General features: G+C 40.2%; 2 protein-coding genes across 3 annotated transcripts; both read right to left on the bottom strand.

Annotated features, from left to right (window-relative positions):
* Positions 1-720: 720 nt before the first annotated feature.
* LOC125905164 (cytochrome c-a) lies at positions 721-5,404 on the bottom strand. 2 transcript variants are annotated; one of them, XM_049603055.1, is made up of 3 exons: positions 5,084-5,404; positions 4,429-4,606; positions 721-1,752 (listed from the first exon to the last, which is right to left on the bottom strand). In XM_049603055.1, exons 2-3 carry the CDS (start codon positions 4,595-4,597, stop codon positions 1,607-1,609), a joined length of 315 nt encoding a protein of 104 aa, XP_049459012.1. In that variant the 5' UTR covers positions 4,598-4,606; positions 5,084-5,404; the 3' UTR covers positions 721-1,606. The 2 variants fall into 2 exon arrangements, with proteins under 2 accessions (XP_049459012.1, XP_049459011.1); XM_049603054.1 differs by having other exon boundaries at positions 4,429-4,603; positions 5,084-5,389.
* Positions 5,405-8,215: 2,811 nt separating this feature from the next.
* npvf (neuropeptide VF precursor) lies at positions 8,216-9,921 on the bottom strand. Its single transcript, XM_049602427.1, has 3 exons — positions 9,760-9,921; positions 8,553-8,920; positions 8,216-8,291 (listed from the first exon to the last, which is right to left on the bottom strand). The coding sequence occupies exons 1-3, from the start codon at positions 9,919-9,921 to the stop codon at positions 8,222-8,224; spliced, it is 600 nt and encodes a 199-aa protein (XP_049458384.1). The 3' UTR covers positions 8,216-8,221.
* Positions 9,922-11,104: the final 1,183 nt, after the last annotated feature.

Raw genomic sequence — 11,104 nt, 5'->3', positions numbered from 1 at the left:
TTTTATTATTCTGATTACATGACTGACATGTTGACAGGACCAGAATGAAATGTTGTTCAAACTTATTATCATCGGCAAGTTGCATGTCATTATTGTGTTGTAATTGTATTACTTTCATCAAACTGAAATGGCCTGTAGTGCCAAAAGTAAAACATTTACAAACAGCTCCTCCTGCTACATTGAATTACATGGTTGTTTCCTGTTTAAAAAAGTGTTTCCATCGACTAAGCAGCAAAGAAACCTGATCTTTTAATCTAAGAACAACTATCCCACTTTACCAAAGAGGCTGTCCCACATAACCTTAACATGCTGCCTGAGTGTGAGTGAGGTTGTGTAGCTTCTAATATTGTGTTTTAACGTTTCATTTCAACATTAAAAGGATAAAAAGGCCTAAGATGATTTAAAGAAACATCACTGGAGGGAGTTAACAGTTATTTTGTAAGTCTACTGGGCCATACATCAAAAAAGGTGTGTCACATTACCTTAGTTCACCTTTATTTCTTGTTTAATCATGTTGTTGATGTTAACGCCTCTTTACCATACTGTGTCAATACTATGAGGTTAAGTCAAACACATGACAGACAATAATGTGCCCAACTAAATGAGTAAATAACTACCTAAATACATCTACACAATTTGTACAATATTAACTGAGTATGTCATTTCAGTGTGGAAGGAAACAATAAAGTATCACATGGAAAGAAGGGACCACTCAGATAATTCACTGAAGCAGAAATATTTTATTGCCACATCCGTTTTCTCAAGTCAAGGTCAAGGTATTGTCTAGAAAAGTGACAGCAGGGTACAAAACAGTAACTCAGTGTAAAGAATATAATATAAATGTTAAAAAAAATGGGATTGGCATTTTTCAATATGTGATTTTAGGCCAAGTTGAAGAACTGTAAGTATTACTTTGTCAAAAAAAATCAAATAAAATCATAAAAAAATGTCTGATTTACTGTAAATCTGACAAATCTGCTCTGAAGTCAAATACACAAGTTCATTTAGAAAACATAGAAATGTGAAACATTTTAAAGTGCAGCTTTATAACATTTAACGTCGCCCCACCCACTGGCTTTAAAAAGAAAACCAGACAGTCCAGCACCATTTAAGACAAACACTTGTTTTTTAACGTCTACTCATTTTAAGACTGTAGAAAAAAGCCCCAACATATAAACAGAAAGATACTTAACAAGTTATAATATAATAGAAAAATAAATCTGAAAAAGCAGCAATCAGAAGTGCAGTAAGAGGCAAAAATGCAAAGAGTGTAGTTCCTGTGCGAGCTGTTGTAAATGTTTCAAGGTAAACAACTCTGTTTTTAGAAAATCCCGAAGGAAGGCTGCCTCTTTAAGAAGCCTTGACTGAGAACAATCTGGAAAACCCACGAGTTGCACGAAGCCTGACTCATGTGATAATTAAAAACAGTCTCCCACACACAAAACCAGTGTGGCAGCAGTGCTGTAATGTAACAATATGTACTCATGGAAATTTTAAAAACTATTGTATATTATGAACTTTAAAACAAAGAGCACACTCAGTTTTTTCCCGTGAATGTACAGTGTCTGTCCACAGCTGCATGTGGGTGCTGTGTGATGTCAGTACATTAGGAGGTGGCATCCTTCAAATAGGCTATAAGATCCAGTCTTTCCTTTTTCTTTTTGATCCCAGCAAAGATCATCTTGGTGCCAGGAATGTACTTCTTAGGGTTTGTAAGGTACGTGTTCAGGGTTTCCTCATCCCATATGATACCTAAAAAAACACATACACATCAAACACATGCAACAGTGTACAATATGTTTTCATAAACAGTATCTTATTCTATAAGTACGTTACAAATCTGCATCTTCACCCATCTGATGACTGTGTTTCGGTTTTAGTCAGACGTGAAATCTCACAGTCCTGCTTGTTCAGACCTGCTGCAGTGACGCTGAGTGGAAGTCCAAACAGGAAGACATTTTCATGCCTACTCTATCTATTTACTCCCTCTCTATCTCCCACTTTCCTGTCCAACTCGATCAGCTGACTGAGGGCGTTTGCTCCTGCAGTTACACCAATCAGATTTTGCCACAACCTGTGAGCCAATCATCTTGTCGCTGTGAAATTTTAAAACGGTTCCTGTCTCTGCTGACATTTCAGCGTCAGATCTATCGATCAAGGTCAGTGTTAAGTGTAAATAAAAACAGAAAGCGAGGATTTGTAAATCTCTCTTGACCTGTATTCAACTGAATACAATCCAAGGGCAAGATATTTATTGGTCAAACTAATAAATGTCATTATTTTTTATAAATATACTCTCATTTTGAAATTGATGCCTGCAACAAGTTCCCAAAAAAGTTGGCCGTGGAGTATGTTCACAACATGTTAACAACACTCAGTAAGCATTTGGAAACTGAGGACACTAATTGTTGATGCTTTGAATGTGAAACATGTGACTTTAGCTGCTCAACAGTGTCAACAGGGTCTGCATTTTGTGCTTCATAATGTGCCACACATGTTCAGTGGGAGACAGGTCTGGACTGCAGGCAGGCAGGTCTAGTACCTGCACTCTTGTACTACTAAGCCAAGGTGCTTTAACACGTACAGAATGTGTGATCATGAGCCCATGTAATAATATCCTTAATACAATCATGTTGGTTTAATGAAGTACAGGCCGAGGGTTCAAAGGTCACCGCCATTCAGTGTTGGTTTTCAGCCTTGCCCCTTACATGCAGAGATTTCTGCTGATTCTTGGAATCTTTTGATGATATTATGGATTGTAGACGGTGAAATCCATAAATTCTTCGCAGTTGTGCATCGAGGAATGTTGTTCTTAGACTGCTGGACTATTTTCCCACACGTTTTTTCAGAGAGTTGAACAACTGAGTTTTTCGAGGATGCCCCTTTGTTACCAGTTATCCTGTTTACCTGTGGAATGATCCAAGCAGGTGTTTTTTAGCATTCAACAACTTCTCCAGTCTTTTGTTGCTCCCATCCCAACTTTTTTGGAACATGTTGCAGGCATCAAATTTAGACTGAGTGTACATTTTACAAAAAACCAATAAAGTTCGTCAGTACACCGTATAATACACCGAGCACCTTCTCTCCTTCTCTCTCTCCTTTGCTAACACTCATGTCCTGTTACTGCATGTCACTAACTCAGCCATACTACATGTCACTAACTCGGCTTCTTCTCCGGAGCCTTTGTGCTCCACTGTCTCGCAGGTTAACTTATATCGCAGCGGTGCCTGGATAGTGTGACGTGTGTGGTTGTGCTGCTGCCGTGGTCCTGCCAGATGCCTCCTGCTGCTGCTGTCTTTAGTCATACTTCTACTTCTATACTATCACATATTAATATATACTTTCAACATATTGCACCACAATAGCTGTAACTGTAATTATAATATTATTGCTTTAATTAATGTTGTTGTAAGCTTTTATTATTAACGTCTGTCCTGCATCTCTTTCTGTCTCTGTCTCTCTTTCTGTCTCATTGTGTCATATGGATTACTGTTATTATTATGCTGATCTGTTCTGTACGATATCTATATCTGTTGCACGTCTGTCCGTCCTGGAAGAGGGATCCCTCCTCAGTTGCTCTTCCTGAGGTTTCTACCATTTTTTCCCTGTAAAAGTTTTTTTTGGGGAGTTTTTCCTCATCCGCTGCGAGGGTCCTAAGGACAGAGCGATGCCGTATGCTGTAAAGCCCTGTGAGGCAAATTGTGATTTGTGATATTGGGCTTTATATATAAAATTGATTGATTGAGTTTGAACATTAAATATTTTGTCTTTGTACTGTATTCCATTGAATATATGTCAAAAATGATTTGCAAAACGATCTATATCGATATCATGATATGAGACTAGATTTTGGATAATATGGCACAGTGATAGTTTCTGTCTGACATCATACAGCTCGGGATAAACAGTAAAGGAGCGACAGTGAGGACACCAGCATCTTTCTAAAAAATTTAGAAACTTGAAACTAGAAACACTTGGAGGTACCACAGAAAAAGTCAGCGTCTTCTCTCTGGGAACAATGGAAACAAGTACCCTTTAAGTCTTTTTTCACACGAGTCTCTCCTGATTACAATTAAAATATTGCTCTCGTGTGCTGCTTTTGTCTCTAAAGCAGTTGTGCTTCCTATTGGTGCTCGACTCCTAAATGTCAACGAGACTCTACCTGTTGACTGGATTCAGAAGTAATCATATTTATTATCAATTTTCCTGTAGCATGAACTGATGATGCCATCTCCTTCATATTAATGCAGGACAAACGAGAGAATACATCCAGGCTGCACGTGTGCTCTCTTGTGTTTCTAATTTCCCTGTTACTTCAGTTGCATCTTGAACAGTTTGCTTTTTATGTGAAAGGTCAGTTGACTATAAGTCGACCGATCTGTCAGTCATTAGATCATTTCTCTCCAGCTTTTTCTTTACGAGCCATACCTTTATCGACGTTGGCCTGTGTGTAGTTGAAACCAGGTGCCTGTCCTGTCTTCCTCCCAAACAGACCCCACAGATTGGGTCCTGTCTTGTGCCGTCCCTTCTCTTCCACTGTGTGACACTGGGAACATTTCTGGACAAAAATCTTTTTCCCTTTTGCGATGTCCCCCATGACCAGCTGCTGGGAGAAGAGGAAATGACTACAATCAATGGGTGTTACAGTCAGTCATAGGCTACGAAACTGCAGGAGTGAGTGGAAAAACACTGAAACAAAATGTGAAAGTGGAATGAACACATGGTCTGAAAGTGTTTTGGGCACAGTGTAGCCCAGGGTGCATGGGTAAAAGGTACTCTCACACTTCCGGATTGTTGTTTTAAAAGTCATGAAACATGAGTTAATGTGTAGGGAGAACTTAGGGGGGTTACAAAAACAGATGTAAAGAGGAAACTGTACAACTGTTTGTGTACTCGCTTGGATGAAAACAATCGCTGTCACCAATAATAATAAAGTTTTCCTACTTTAACTACTGAAACATAAACCTGCATGATAAAACAGTGAAGTCTATAAGCACAACAGATTAGACACACACTACGTCGCGATGGTAACATGTCTTCCGCCTGAGGTAGACACTGAAAACAACCAAAAGACAAACCCTACCTGTCGGGCTCGTGTTGTTGATCACCTCCAGGTAAAACTTTCCTCCGCTTTACAAAGTCAGACTTCTTTGCTTTTTCCCTGTTGTTTGTAAGCTGAAAGTTTCCGAGCCGCTTCCTGCTGTAAACTGATCGTATCACGGACACGACCGGATTTGAACCTCTATTCAAAAGCTTTAAAATTTAAGCAGGGAGTGGCTGTTGGTGCGAGGGTTGGATAAGCTGTGATAAAAAGACGTTGCGCAACTCAGTGAAGACGACTCAGCTGCAGTATGTGGGTCACACCCATCAAGGTGAGGTATGTTCACGATGTATGGGAATGCATCAGCTGCTGGAGGTGATAGTAAATAAGATGTTTTTTATGCAAGTCAGAATGTGTCACTTTGACTTTGGGGCGTTGTTGGGATTATGTCACAGTCATGTGCTCCTGCGTTATTAAATGATTGAAGTTGCAGAACAAGTTTCTCCAAGGACACCTTCAAGCTCAGGCAAACAGTGCTCTGACATGCTGGAGACACCTGAGTGGACCCATAAACAGGGACCACCAACATAGTCCCTATGTCCCCTCCCCTTTTGTTGTGGATGCACAACCACAGCAGTGGCGCCCCTAGAAATCTGAGGGTCAGATGGGGCCACTTGAGATCTTGAGGTGGCACACCAAAACCAAAAGCCATAATTGAATTTCAGAATTTCTATATTGCTGTTGAAGTTCATAGAGGCAGCGCGGTGGTGTGGTGGTTAGCACTGTCGCCTCACAGCAAGAGGCTTCGGAGTTTGCGTGTTCTCCCCGTGTCAGCATGGGTTTTCCCTGGGTACTCCAGCTTCCTCCCACAGTTCACAGACATGCAGATTAATTGGCGACCCTAAATTGTCCATAGGTGTGAAAGTGAGTGTGAATGGTTGTCTGTCTCTATGTGTCAGCCCTGTGATAGTCTGGTGACCTGTCCAGGGTGTACCCTGCCTCTCGCCCAATGTCAGCTGGGATAGACTCCAGCCCCCCCGCGACCCTCAAGCGGTTATGAAAATGGATGGATGGATAGTAGCAAAAAAGCTCCTACAAAACAGAGACAAACAATGAACCATGAACAGACAATGAGAAACATAAATTAATATTTCATGTCCAAAAAGGTGTAGAAAGAAGCAAAAATACTTGTTCAGTTTTACCCCCAATCCCAAACTATACTAATCCATCACTAATCAAACTATGACATAAATACACTGTCCTCACAATCGATCAACCGCACATTTACACCACTGCACTCCTTTATACCTGAGAGCCAATATTACCCGTGTATAAAACAAATACAAAGATACGAACTGAGAATACCGACAACAGTATCACACTGAGTGTGCTTTACATTTCCTCCAATCATTTCTGTACCTTGTGAAAATATTGTCTTTGTACCTCTTTTTAGACTTCAGATATCTTTACTTTGTTTGATTTCTTCACCCAGTGCGTTCCACAGAATCACCCCACAAAGTGGTACGAGATTTAATCTACCTCTTAAGTTCTACCCCTCACCTGTCCAAGAACATTTTTTGTATGTTGCCAGGCAGTAAGTATTTCTCGCCTTGCACATGACACGTGGCTTAAAAAAAACAGGATATTAGTGTGTCCCAGATATCCAACATTGTGTAAAATTCTTCTGTTCTTCAAAAAATATCACAGTGACACAGAGAAAAGATCCTGTGCACTGTTCCTGCTCAGCATTACAGTATATTGGTTATACCAACATTTAGGCCTTGATGAAGGTCCAGAGGGACCGAAACGTTAGTATAACCTACAAACTGATGGTGAACAACAGCAGTGCGCTGGATCATCTTTTCTCAACACTCAAGTGATACTTTCTAACGCACCTGCATCTGAGGTAGCTGGATGTTTGAATAGCTCCTTTTAGAAAATATGTCACAGTAGTAAAATTTCAGCTCTGAATAATGAAATGCATCACAGGTGAATTCCAGTTAGCTGCTTTGGTTTCAGGCTCCTGGTGTTGTGCATGCTGGCTCACTCTCACACTGTCAGCAGAGTCGTATTGTTAAAGGGGAACTACACCCAAAACTCATACGTGTTATTCCTCTGGTCTAAGGCAGTCCAAAAATATTAGTAAACATAAACAACTCTCCCAAATCCAAAAACTGGAGTACTGAATCTCTGAAAAGGTCTGAGATGCACTTCTCAGTAACTCATGTTCACACTTATTGACTGAACTTGCAGTTGGCAGCCCGTTATGTGGCTGCCAGCTGCATCACTTGCTCTCAATATGGACCAATTTAAAAAATGTTTGTTCGCATTAGTCACTTGGACACAAAAGCATGTGATCTAGGTTTGAAAATACCCAAATTCCCCTTTAATGTGATCAGCAACACCTGTGTAATATCAAGTCAAAATGTCTGCTGTAAAAAAGGCTTGTAGATCTTTTTCTCTTTAAACCAGTTACTATCATTTCTGATGCCTCCGTTCCATTTAGGTATCTAAGTAATCCATACTAGTGACCCAGGGCCCTAGAACTGACACACCTAAAAGGAATGCAGCCATAATTAATGTTATTAATTTGACAAACACCAGGGCTTTTCTAGTCCTGACAAGTGTCTGCCCTTGAAAGAGTCTATGAGTGCTGATTATTTTGTCAATGTAAGAGCAAGGATTCAAAACAGCACCACAGCATGTTGGCCAGATGAGTGCTAACAGTGTTATTCAACAGGACATTTGAAGAGTCTGTGATTTGTAACTGTGATGGTTTGGGAACACTGGTGGTAATCCTCCATGGTGTTTGTCTCCCTCTAGTGGTCAATGATTGTAATGACCTTCCCTGCTTTCTTTATGGCAGCTTTGTTAGATGCAAAACTCATTTGTCCATCAATATGAGGCAAATATCTTTAGATTAAAAATAAGTCTAAAGACTCAATAACAGAGCAAAAGAAAACCAGAACGACCACTTGAAACTTTTAATATTATAGTTTAACAGGTTTTCTGTCACAATAATAACAACTTTATTTATTTAAAAGTGACAATAAATTTAAAATACTTCACCTTATTTATTCTTGGACATTTTAACATTTAACGTTTGTCTTCACAGTAAAAACAGGGTATGCTGATATTTACATGTTATAAGACCTATGTGTTGGCCTTTCTCATCCTCTTTCATCCTTTAAAGCTCTTTTCTTGCATCTCCACCTCTTCGGAGCTGGTTGTAAAGTCAAAATCTTCAGCCCTGTGGGAAGAGCATACATAGTTTGTTATTCAAAACAAGCACAACTGATAGGTGTGTGAGGATGTTAAACTAAACTGGAATTAAATGAATAACAGCTGGTGATCTGTCACCTAAAGTATGATGAGGGAGGTGATAAGTGAATTTGTCTAACTGTATGGTGATGTAAAACATCTATACAGATATATGTGCAAACCAAAGCGTTATGGCATCCTCTTTTGAATTAAATATGAATGTCAGTCATTATGGACAAGAGTTGCCTACCAGTGTAAACCAGTGTTTAACAACCAAGTATTGTCCAGAGTCCTAAAGAGGCTCCAGTATGGACTTCTTCTCCCCAATCTCTGCGGCAATATTGGGTTCTGTGCTTCTCGAACATTGAGGCACTTGGCACACATTTCCCATGATCGCCCAAACCTCTGGGGCATGTTGGGGGTCGAGTTTGGGGCACTGTCATCACCAGGAACACTCTCCCTCCCGAAGCGCATCGGCATGTTGGCGTGCAGTTGGAAAGGTTTGGCAGTAGGCGGGAAGAGCCTGATGATGGACGGGAGGCTGATTTTGCTGGTGGTGGGGGTCACGTGTACGCTGAAGCTCTCAAGATCCAAACTCCTGCTGATTTCATTTTTTGTCTGCGAACAAAAACATGGTGAGGTCCAGATAGGTCTCATATACGAATATTTGTCAGTTCATTAATTAGTGAACCAACAGAAAATTATTCAACTAGTTTTATAATCAGTTAATCTTTTTCTTTTAATCAAAATTTCCAAACATTTGCTGGTTCAGATGTGAGTATTTGTTGCTTCTCATTGAAATTTATAATAGTAAATGACGATGGTAGCAATATCTTAGAAGTAAACTGCACAAAGCAAGCAAATTAAATCAGTCAGCTTAAGCTGACCTTAAGTTAGACCTTAGTTATTTGAGAGAATAGTCAAAAGATTATTCAATATTCAAAATAATTCTTAGTTGCAGCCTAGTTTTTATTACTAATTTTCCTTTCTAAGTGAGGGCACATCATTTTATGTTATTTCATACATATTTAAGGGCAAACACCATCAAAATACCCTCCAGTAAAAAGGTTTTATTTGACTAAATGTGTCTATTGTCAGTAATTTAAGTCCATTTGCAAATGGTGTTATGAAAGCAATAATGCATTAACTATTGCTTTGCTATAATGTAAAACAAAAATGGGTAAATGTGATATAGCAGATCCACTGGTATGTGTCGTAAAAATACAGTTGTATCCAACCAGCAGCCCCCAAATACCCAAAATACTCAGTTTACTATCATATACGACAACATTAAATCCTGAAAAAAGAAAAGGAATCAGAGATAGTTTTGATTTTTGTCTCAAAGATGAACCAGTTGTCGATCAGCAATTAATGAATCGACTAATCTTTTAAGCTGGAAAACCTAATAACGTGGATGGAATAAGCATCTCTGTTCTGCTAATTGAAATAGATCTTACCTGTTGGTATGGCTGTGTTCTCACGGTGTGTGTTCCATCATTGCTGCCCGGCAAAGTTTTATCACTGTGGATTGATTTCCCATGGACCTGCCGGTTGAATGCTGCTACCCCTCCGAGACCTCCCAGCATCAGGAGCGCTGACAGAAACACCGTGGTCAACATGTTAACAGCAGGAGATCTGTTCTTGCAGGACAGCACCAGGACACGTGTCTTATTTCCTGCCAACCACTCTGTTATTAAAGACCCCTGAAAACATACGTCACCTGTCGCATGTGATAAAGACACACACACACACACACACACACACACACACACACATGAAACGGACACATACACACATATCTTCTGCCTCTCATTTATACTGAGCAAATTCCTGTCTCAATAATCATCCAGCTCTGAAGAACACATCTGAAAAGACATGTGGCCTAATTGGCAATTCAAAACAGGCATTCAGTGGAAATACTGACAGCAGCACTATTCACATTCAGTACTTGTGATATACCTTGTATTGTCCAGTTCTAACCAGGCTGTATTTTTTCTTTACTGTAGGCTTTGCTAATTATTTCCAAGCCAGCAATTCCAATTAGGAAAAAAAAATCTTATGTAGCAAGCTTCACTGAAAACAATGTGCACATCAATTACACATCAATTAATGAAGAGCTGCATATATATTAGCTGCAATAGGAAGAGGAACACTGAAGATTACTGGTCAAAGGCTTGGTATTATGCTCTGGCCTGTACTAAACAAAGAAGAGAAACTAAGTGCATTATGGGAAGTGCAGGATCCAGTGTTTTTCCCCCTAATGACCCATAAGACACACTACACAGAGGACGGAGATGTCAATATTCTACACTTATCAGCCACAACATTAAAACTACTGACAGATGAAAAGAATACCTTCCATCATCTTTGAAGATGATCATCTTCATCTGGCGGGAAACATTGTTTACTGGCATTTATGTGGATGCCACTCAACATGCACAACCCACCCAAACATCATTACAGACCAAGCACACCCATCTCATTGCAACGGCCCCCTCAGCAGGACAATGTGCCTCATCACACCTCAAAGCCGGCTCAGGAATGGCCTGAGGAACATTGTTAAGACCTCAAGGCATCTACCGGGCCTCCAGATTCCTCAGATCCCAATCCAATCAGCAAGCATCTATGGGATGTATCAATACCCCAGAGGTCTTGCTTCCACAGGTCAGACCTAAGTCGGGGCCTCTAACCTGTCGAGGCATGGACACAGAACCTCTGGGGGTGTTTTGTGGTGTCTGGCACCAGGGTGCTGGTGGTGAACCCTTTGAATCCTGTGGGTTGTGAGGTGGGGTATTGGCACGC

The sequence above is a fragment of the Epinephelus fuscoguttatus genome, linkage group LG17, assembly GCF_011397635.1.
Source record: "Epinephelus fuscoguttatus linkage group LG17, E.fuscoguttatus.final_Chr_v1".
NCBI classification, from domain to species: domain Eukaryota; kingdom Metazoa; phylum Chordata; class Actinopteri; order Perciformes; family Serranidae; genus Epinephelus; species Epinephelus fuscoguttatus.
Note: the sequence above shows the minus strand (reverse complement) of the source record. Positions and strands in the feature narration are given on the sequence as shown.

Coding starts and splice junctions, on each gene's coding strand:
- LOC125905164 (XM_049603055.1), bottom strand. CDS start 4,597: ATGGGGGACATCGCAAAAGGGAAAAAGATTTTTGTCCAGAAATGTTCC. Junction 1,753..4,428: donor ACAGGCCAACGTCGATAAAG/GTATGGCTCGTA, acceptor GTGTTTTTTTAG/GTATCATATGGGATGAGGAA.
- npvf (XM_049602427.1), bottom strand. CDS start 9,921: ATGTTGACCACGGTGTTTCTGTCAGCGCTCCTGATGCTGGGAGGTCTC. Junction 8,921..9,759: donor GAACACAGCCATACCAACAG/GTAAGATCTATT, acceptor TTTTGTTCGCAG/ACAAAAAATGAAATCAGCAG. Junction 8,292..8,552: donor TTAAACACTGGTTTACACTG/GTAGGCAACTCT, acceptor CTCTTCCCACAG/GGCTGAAGATTTTGACTTTA.